The 9,987-nt window shown below is 39.5% G+C and overlaps 1 protein-coding gene across 2 annotated transcripts in view; it reads left to right on the top strand.

The window, feature by feature from the left end:
* The first annotated feature begins 392 nt into the window (after window positions 1-392).
* The window catches only part of kcnb1 (potassium voltage-gated channel, Shab-related subfamily, member 1), a 34,958-nt gene continuing 25,363 nt past the window's right edge, over window positions 393-9,987 (top strand). The window contains exons 1-2 of one of the 2 annotated variants that reach the window (XM_042407720.1): window positions 393-1,149; window positions 3,204-3,858. In XM_042407720.1, the coding sequence (XP_042263654.1) occupies window positions 3,283-3,858 (576 nt within the window). In that variant the 5' untranslated portion in view covers window positions 393-1,149; window positions 3,204-3,282. Of the gene's footprint in view, window positions 1,196-3,203; window positions 3,859-9,987 lie in introns of both variants that reach the window. The other variant, XM_042407721.1, reaches the window with a different exon arrangement.

Here is a 9,987-nt window from a genome sequence, read left to right as displayed (position 1 = left end):
AGTTGTGTAAGCATAAGCATGATTTGTGACATCACAACTAGTTTGGAAGCTGGTTCTGGTCCAGTATTCAACTAACAGTTTTCCAGTTGTTCAGCTTTTGAAATGAGCAAATTCATGCATATTCATAGATTATGATTTTTTCAATGAATGAGGAAGAGTAGATGTAATTTTAATTTCTTTTAACAAGGTTATTGGATTGTTGTGGAAAAAACAGATCACATATTATCACTCCAAGCATGTTTTAAAACCCATCTGGAGGGGAATTTTCCCAGAATAGAGGGGAAGAAGAGAAAACACTGCAGTAACATTAGTAACAGCATTACAGTATGAGGGGGTTTTTGACAATTGGAGGAAGAGGAGGAGATGAGAGGAAACAGGAAAAACACTGATGAGTAAAGTATGACATTGGGCAAATGCTGCTTCTTATCTGGAAATGGAAGAAGAGTTTATTCAATTACCAATATTTAACTTGGTTTACTTAATATGTGCAGACACAGTGGGGGATAAACACACCCAAACATATCAAATTAAACAGCATTAAACTGACTTAAAATCCTCGTTAGAAGCGTTAAATCATTTTCTCTGAACATATACTGCCATTGATTTTGGCTCATATTGTTGGCTCTGCACCTTCACATCACATGGCCCGAGGTCATACAGTAGTTTATTTGCACTTTATCATTACATCATGCTTTCATCTTACACTACACCCCTGCTTAAACACAACAACAACAACAACAACAACAACAACAGTGCAACATAAATCCCGTCAGTGCTACAGCCAAGCGGTGCTGAAAGCGTTAAATCAGATGTGGAGGAGAGCGGCGAGCTGCCATGGATCCACCTTCGGAGAGATGCGGCGCCTCCTCACACAGCTGACTGGCAACACAGGTATTCTGTCCGGATGGGCTTCCGGCATACTTGTTGATCTTCGGGCGAAACAGTGGGGCGATGTGCGGAGCAGGAAAACCAGCGGATAGGCAATAGATCGTGCTGAGGATCTCTCTGCCATGTCGGAGGCAGAGGAGGGGGAACTGGATTGGGTTAAACCCTGGCAATAGTAAACCAATAACGGCGCCTCCTTTTTTTTTTTTTAAATGCTACTGCTTCATCTCCGTTTGTGCCAGCGGATTGATTGTTCACAGAGCGGTACGTGCTGGTTTGATTCAGTGCACGATGACAACAACTCACTACGGTATTTTTTTACGCTTATTTTTCAATTTCTGGACTTTGAATCATATGTAACCTATCAATTGTAATAGGTTATCCATGGCATATAGGACTACACTGCATAGAAAAAAATGCACCAATATGGAGTAGGCAGCCTTTGAATAACATTAGAAACGCTTAACGATGGAGGATTTGCATTCACAACATTGCAGTTTTAGATGATTTAACATCACACCTAGATTTTATTACCATTCTCATTTGAGCTACGCATAATAGTACAATATGTACACGGAAAGAAACGATATTTTTTTAATGATTCCTTTAAATTCTAATTTATTTTCTCGAAGGGTGGAGGCTTCTTCAATTTAACATTTCTTTTTACTGCTTCTCTGCAGCATGTTACTGCATGTTCAACAGCCGACATAACCATTTCTACACCCTCAGTTATGAATTCTGTGTTTATTTTGCATGCGCATTGTAATGTGTTAATGCTGAGGCCTAATTGTGTTTGTGAAGTATCAGAAACTTTGTGTGACAGTGATCAATGATCACATCTGCAGGCCTGAGGTTGTTGCTGCACGCCTTCTAAACTCAAACTAAACTGCGTGCAAAATGTGCAGCTGGTGCCACGTCTGCAGTCTTAAATGGTTTATGAAATGTTGGGCTCTTTGTCAGGAGAGCTCGCCGCGATGCAGGGAATGAGCATCGCTTCCTGGCGTTTCAGCACCATTAGACTGGACAGCGCACACTTTGTACCACACTCATCACTGTGGTGTCCCGCGTCCCCACCCACACTGCATGGGCAAATGAGCAGGAGCAAAGATCAACCGAAATGCTAGGGATAACACACTACATGCAAACAAACAAACAAACAAACAAATAAGTCACATCAGGAAATCAGAATCCTTTTTTTCCTCTGTGCTGCGTGCAGCCATGTATGTCATCTAAGATAAATTGTTTTTTTGTTATTAAGACTAGTATTCTAATAAAAAAAACACTTACTTATAAAGGAGATGTCTCTAAATAGTAAGTCGGAGCAAGTTGGTTTTAAAGTTTTGCTTGAAAGTTGTATTCATGTACTGTATATATTGACAGGAAGTTATATACAGCCATACCTGTTTTAGTTGAACTCCTGAATTAGAAATTTATGCTTTTGCTGACTGTTAGCAGGTGTGAGTCATCTCAAGAACTCATATTTAAGGGTATAGTTATTGTTGACTCAGGAAAGAATTACAAAAGTAGTTCAAATTTGATAGTACTACAGATACTTTGATAACAGCAATTTATATCCAGAGATAATAAATCATTCATCAGTCCCTTAATTTTTCTGCCCTGAAGCCCTTTAAAATTGTGATTTTCAACTCTTCAGGATTCTGCTGTTTCTTATTGGAACAACACTGTAGATGGTGTGATAACAGTAATCAGTAAAATACCCTGAAATAATTATAGTAAAACAGTTTATTTGTCTCTATTTTGCTGCCCTGGAGCCCTTTAAACAATTGATTTTCAAGTCTGGTCTTCAAGACCCTGCAGTTCCTTGCTGGTTTTTAATAATCGATTCAGCAACTAGCACAAGAGACCAGGAAGCACCAGAATTGAAAAACGTTGCTAAACCAATGGGTTTCCAACCTTTCTGGTTTGTGATACCTTGTAATGAAGCAATATTTTCTTGTAACCCATCATTACAGCCATGTCCTTTAATTGGACGTGAGCTTTGGGCAGGTTCAACCAAAGAGTGATTTTGCCTTTTTGGATTGGCTCATTTGAGGGATTTTTAGAGACATGAAGAGGTGAAAGCATCCAGTATTTTATAGGAAAATGACAAAAAATAAAGAAAAAATGGGAAAAGTCTGCTTGTTTGTGTAACAGAAATATTTTTATTTGCTTGCCTAAATCCTCTTGTGAATTCCTCCAACTTATCTTGGGACTCCTGGGATCCAAACCACAAGCTATTAACACCACATTAGTTCAGAGTCTTGTGCCTAATTGTAGAATACTAATGATTTCTTTGTTTTGTTTTTGGACTTCTTTAGACACAATAATGAAAGTAAACGGGACCAACTGTAGTCCATAGCCCTGGATATTCACCTGCTTCCTCATCTTAAAGTCATCATGGAGAAATCCTTGGCAGAGTTCAATAAAGCCAGCTCCCGGTCAACGTCATCGCTTCCACCAGAGCCGGTGGACATCATTCGCAGCAAGTCATGTTTCCGCAGAGTCAGGCTGAATGTTGGGGGCCTCCCACATGAAGTCTTGTGGCGAACGTTAGATAGGCTACCACGAACACGTTTGGGAAAGTTAAGAGATTGCAACACCCATGAATCTCTGATGGAGGTGTGCGATGATTATAACCTTGAGGAGAATGAGTACTTTTTCGACCGACACCCAGGGGCGTTCACATCAATTCTGAACTTTTACCGCACAGGTAAGCTGCACATGATGGAAGAAATGTGCGCCCTGTCGTTCAGTCAAGAACTTGACTATTGGGGCATCGACGAAATCTACCTGGAGTCGTGTTGCCAGGCGAGGTACCACCAGAAAAAGGAGCAAATGAATGAGGAGCTCAAAAGAGAGGCAGATAACTTGAAAGACAGAGAAGGAGAAGAGTTTGACAACACTTGCTGCGCTGAAAAGCGAAAGAAACTTTGGGACCTCCTGGAAAAGCCAAGCTCGTCTGTTGCAGCAAAGGTAACTGTCATTGGATATTGGTTATAAGAGTGTGATTGGTTACCTCTAGCATGACGGTGACATGTACAGGCCTGCACATAGATTCACAAAATACACATACACAGAATCATGCAAACTGTGACATATTGTTGTGTGGTATGAACACAATCCTGATGTAAACTAAGTGCCTTCGGCTGTGTGTGGCATTTTAAAATGACCTAATGTGCGATGTTGTGGTTTTCAGACCATTTAGGCTTTATTATAGCATAACGATACTCAAACACAAGACCACAACCTTTATCTGACTGTGGACTGCTAAGTGTTCCTTGTGAGAAACATGGGCAACTGAACAAGGATAATTGCACTTTCCATAACTTACAGAACGCCACTGAAGATGCACTTTGTTCTTTTCAGACCCAATAACACATTAGAGGACATTAAAGGACATTTACAGTAGCTTTTGCTGTTTACTTACTGTACATTAAGATTGGAACACAAAATAAAAGGTGGAAATCATAGAGAAAGTCAGTGGATGGGATTTATCAGTGTGGGATTTGAATGTTAGCCATTATCATTTTTCAAGAACCAGAAAAAGGTGCAAAAGTTACCGTAACAGCCAGATGAGTTTGGTAACAGTGAAAGGGGCTCCTTGGATTGCATTATTGTTGCAATAATCTTTAAAACATAACATAGAGTTCATTATCTCTATCTCCTGTAATGCTCTTATTACCAAACTTGTTACAAAAGTCCATTGCTGTCATCATTATCTCACCTTTTCAAATTATAGCTTTGTCTGTTTTTCACTCCAGACCCATCACACACAGAAAAACACAACTTCAGATAACTTCAGATGTACAAAAGCACATGAATCCAGAAATGCATATATTATGTCACACAGGTCCAATAAATTCTTTAAACATCACTTAGCTTAAAACATGAGATATATTTGACTCCTGAAGTAATATTCCCTGCATTCTATCAGTTGTTTGTTTGTGACAAACCCGCCCCGTATCGCCCTAGGCCAATTGAATTTGAGATATTCTGCAGGAGGCTGTGATATTGAATTATATCTTTATGCACATAAATGAGTCAGAAATGACTGAGGATTGTTTGAATCATTCAGATAAATCTATGCTTGGGAGGAGCACTTTTTGATCAATCGAAGATGGTTTTGACAAGCTATTACCATTCGTATTTTAATAAACAACTGAAGTGAGAGAGGAATGTTAGAGACTAGAAGCTAGAGAAAGATTAGATAGTAACTGTGGAGTTAGCTCAAGTCATTTATTAGTAAGAGAAAGCATACTACTCTTGCAATTTATTAGAGTGGAATATAGGAAAAAGAATTGTGACAGCATATAGCTGCTAGATTTAAAAACCCACATGGTTGCGTTTAACATTATGCACTACCTGGTTGAATGAGCATGTAACCCTGCATTTTGGTTGTAGCAGCTGTGTGTTAAATGCCCTCAGTCATAATTTAATGTTGAGGTTCTCACTCTTCTGCAAATTATTTCCTTATCTGAAGGCCACGTTCTATTTTGCTGACTTTTATCAGCTGTGCTCACCTTTAGTCCATGCAAAACGACAGAGTTGGCCCTTCAGCAGGCCTTTCAGAGAGCTACACGTGCGACTGCAACCTGGGAGACCATAGTGGTGTTAAACACGAGCGGCCTTTGATCACCCTCTTCTATGCTGGATTGGCGGGATCAAAGAGGACACTGTCTCTTTCCACCACTGCTCGTAACGTTTTAAAGGCAGCACAATGCCTTGTTTGGCTTGCAGCGATCGTCGTATAGGAAATGGAAATGAAACTATTAGCAGTTTGTGCTGGATGATGCTTTGCGGTCAGGGATTGGTGAGAGCTGTCAGTGCCTCCCACAAACAGACTGAGATGAGTGCTGTGAGTCTGTCAGTGAAATGCCTTCTTCATGGGAATCAAAGGGAGGTAAAAATCAATGTTTATTGTGTTAAACCTAAGAAAGTGCTGTTGCCTACAAAAAGAAGATGACCACTCCGAGTTTACCATGCGTCTGCAATTTATCAAAATATCACCAGAGATTAGTTTTGATGTACTTAACCAAGATGGGTACTCCTAACTTGGAATAATGTCACAGCAAATTGCATATGCAGATTGTTCCCAGCAAATCTATAGCGCTCAATAGCCACCAATTAACGGGTGGATGCAGCGCTTACTATTAAAAAGTGTTAAGCTGTGCTGTAAATTCACATCAGCTGTTGGTCTGGCAGTCATATGCCTAGAGCAGAGGATGGCATGCCAGAAGAAAGAGCAACCTCAACACAGCAAGAGGAAGACTTTATCAATTCCTAATTAGCTTAAAAGGGCAATGTAAAGCCACAGACCAAAATACTAAAAGCATTGATAGGGGTTGATGTATTGTCTTTGTTGTTTTTTTTAATAAGCTGGAACAAATTGTGGGTTTGTTGAGCGGTTGAGCTTCAACCACAAACTGTCCTAGTGTTAGCTTATCAGCTGTACTCTCCTATCCTGGGTCAGAGATGTAAATGTATGTGTAACAGCCCATAAACAGATGGTGGATGTTAGAGACAAGCACAAAACAAATGGTTACCAAGCAACAAAAGTACAATTTTATCATCATTGAAGGACTGGGTACTGAACATTAGAGTAGGTCTATTTGTGTTTCTGTGTGTGTGTGTGTGTGTGTGTGTGTGTGTGTGTGTGATCGCACTTCTGCTTAGTTCCTGTATTTTAATGTCTGCACCAAGCAACACATGAAAGCGAGTAGCAGCTGCAATATTTTGTTGGAAAAAGCCAGTGTTGCTGTCTGTGTTCTTTCTGCTCTGCTGTCCTTCCTGTCTTTCTTTTCCCTTACTGGCTCATATCTCTGCTTCCTTCCTCCCCATCTTCAGGCTCCTCCACTATACCTCCGACTAAATGTCAGGGAAATGTCACATTAATTATTCTCCAGGAGACTCCAGGCCCAATTTGAAGCTCCCCTCTCCTCTGTTTACATTCTTTGTGAGCCACAGTATTGTCTGCCTCTTGCTCAAATCAGATTTGAGTCACCATAAAATAGGATTGTGTCTGACCGCTGGCAAAGCAACGGCTAACAGTCAGATCGGCGCCAAGAAAAGCCTTTTTTCACCTACAGTAGCATTTATGTAACGTCATCACAGATTTGGGTGGTTTCTGTCATTAGTAATACCAGATAATACCAGGACTGTTAGACATAACCAGATTAGGATGCTGAGTATATCATTAATAAGCAAATATTCCTTCTTTATACTGTCAATCACAATCAAAGCATTCATTTAAAAAGTAGTGACGTCAATATAAATCTTTTTCTCCTTTTGTAGCCTACAGCATAAGATGAGATTTTGATTGACATTAAATTAGGAATTTTATGTAATAGCAGGGGCTTCATCCAAAAATATTTCCCTCTCCAAAGCCGAACATGAATGTTGAATGTGAAACATTCTTGTCCTACATGCATCCAAAAAATGAAGAATTACCAATTCCCGCTCTGTCAGTGGGTATTGTGCATCAGATGGCAGGGAGCAAATTCCAGTTATGCTCCTCTCATGTCACACTTAAGATTACATATAAATGTGGTTTGGCTTTATTTCTATCAGTCTGCTGCAGAATTGAAGACATGAAGTAACTAGACTAATCTATCACTATTCCTATCACTAAATCTATCACTATTTCTGACAGCTGAAAAGTTACAGCCAGTCAAATGGATGATGATGTATACAAGGAGGCCATATGAACACCTGCCAAAAATGCTGTGTTGCAATTCAGTGGCTGGATCATCAATTAAGTCTGCATTTCTAGACTGAGTATGTAATAAAAGGCCAACAACACATGTCCCACAAATGTCTATTATGGATACAGTTTTCTTTTGCCTGAATTTGGATACGTGTATCCTTTGCCATTTTTAGCATCCCGTAATACATTGTGCAGAGGTCGGAGCATTCAGGAAATCCTCATCGACTCACATTTCTGGGAGGCTAGATGACCTCATTTGAGGAGGAAGCACAGGTTCATCCTGTGGAAGATCCAGTCCTGATCGTTTTTTAATAGCTTGAAGTCAGGTTTTAGAGCTTGTCAAGGTCGCCAATAACTTTCTTTTGATAGCTAATAGAGGTGACATTGTAATGGTTTTGTTAGATTAGAGTACTGCTCTAATCTAACAAAAAAACATGATTTGTCTCTCCAATATCCTACACCAACGTCTCAAGGATACTGCTTTAAAACAGACCTCTATTGTCTATTGACCCCTCTGTTGTGATAGTAGAAGCATGTATCTCTTCATGTAAGTAAGTTTAATTGCGGTGTTCCCCAAGGGTCCGTTCTCGGTGCCCTTTTATTTTCAATTTACATCAGTCAGGTGATATGAAGGCATGACATCCGTTCTGTTGCTGTGTGGATAACACATTTATATGCTCCATATATGCAATCCAACAGATCTAGTAGTCTTATCTTCTTGTCTGCCTTAATAACATTAAACGCTAATGATGATTCCCAAAATTTCTCAAAATTTTGATGATAATAAAGCTAAGCTGCTAATCAAAGTACTGAGCAGACTGCTAGAAAAGACCAAGTGAAGAACATTGCCCAGTCATATTTTTTCTTAACTCAAGAAAATCTGTGGTCATTTTTGTCTCCTGCTCCTGCTTACATAAAACCGCACATTTCCCGCCTGCTGACTACTGTGATGCACTTTTTGCTGGCATCAGTCAGAACTCCCTCCAAATTTCTCTGCAATCAGCTCATTCAATTAGAGGATATCTTGTGTACTAATTTAAAACATTTTGTCATGAGTAGCATTAAGAGAATGCTCATGGGGTCAACGAAACAGGGCTCATCCTCTGGGGAGAGTTTATGTGTTAAAGGAAATGTTATGACAATCTGTTTTTTATATTTTAATATTTTGTGTATGTAAGTGGAAATTTTGGCCTTTGGCACTAGAGAAAAGGGGTCACTGCTTATGAATCAATATTCATGGAAATCCAGCCAAGCACTTTGTAGTTCTCTTGCTCAAGACGTGTTGGATGGACCAACTGAGTGAACAACATTACCATCGTTAACAATCTATAATAGTCATGCACCATATTTTGTTAACTCTGTATAAGAACAAAGGAGATTGTTGTTAAAGGGGATTTTTTTTACTTCTGACGACAATTCTAGTCACTTTCATACAGATTTTATACAGCATTATATGCTTTATATTTGCTAGTTTAGTGCTACAGGATAAGATATAGACTTGGTTTCATTGTGGACAATGATGTGATGTGAAAGCATTAACGGCCAACGTTATACAGACCATTGCCAGTTACTAAAATAAAATAAAACACAGTTAAAAATGATGTTTTGTGTTTGACACACATTGCATATTCTATAAAGAGTATAAATATATTGGTAATCTCTAAACAAGGTCCTCATAACAATTGCAGAGCACACTGGTGATTCAACCCCTTTGTCAAATTTGCTATCATCCATCTACATTAGTGGAGTTGATGCTTGGGCTGAAGGTGCTTCTCTTTTATTGTGACCATTATATCTTTAGTATGTGTCTCTGAGGTAGCTACAGGATTTATCGTCTTGTAAACTCTTTCCGTCCTACATGTTACAAAGACCACAGACAGACAGAGCAGTAATACAGAGAGTATCGAGTATCTCTCCGGCAGGAAGCTGCAGAATGACTGTGCGGTACAAATTTGTGCTTGATAGTGGATTAAGGGGAAATGACATATCAGTGTTTCCCAGGTTATTTGTCCCTTTTCTGGGTCTGTGTGGTGCAGAGATATAAGCTGGGATCATGTGTACTCAGAGATTGAGTGTCCCAGCGATTGCTTTCATACGGGTTACTCTCTCTGCCTGTCACAGTGTCTCCACATCAACAGCAGTGCCTCTGACTGGTTATGTCTCTTCTAACATACCCCGAAGTTAGATTCAAATACAGCTATAAAAACTCTGCTGCAACCTCTGAAGGGTAAAGTGAAATGAACTCAAGAACCTCAAGCTATTTTGTCCATATTTCAGTTTTTTGCTGTAGTGTGCTAAAGGTGTGGATTTATGGACAGTTAAGAGCTGTGCTATTGATTAACAGCTCTGACCTATGACCGATTTTGTTGTCACAATCAAGAGAGCACAAGCAAATATAC

This window comes from Thunnus maccoyii, chromosome 3, assembly GCF_910596095.1.
Source record: "Thunnus maccoyii chromosome 3, fThuMac1.1, whole genome shotgun sequence".
Taxonomy (NCBI): domain Eukaryota; kingdom Metazoa; phylum Chordata; class Actinopteri; order Scombriformes; family Scombridae; genus Thunnus; species Thunnus maccoyii.
The sequence above is the reverse complement of the archived record's forward strand: the minus strand, read 5'-3'. Positions and strand labels throughout refer to the sequence as shown.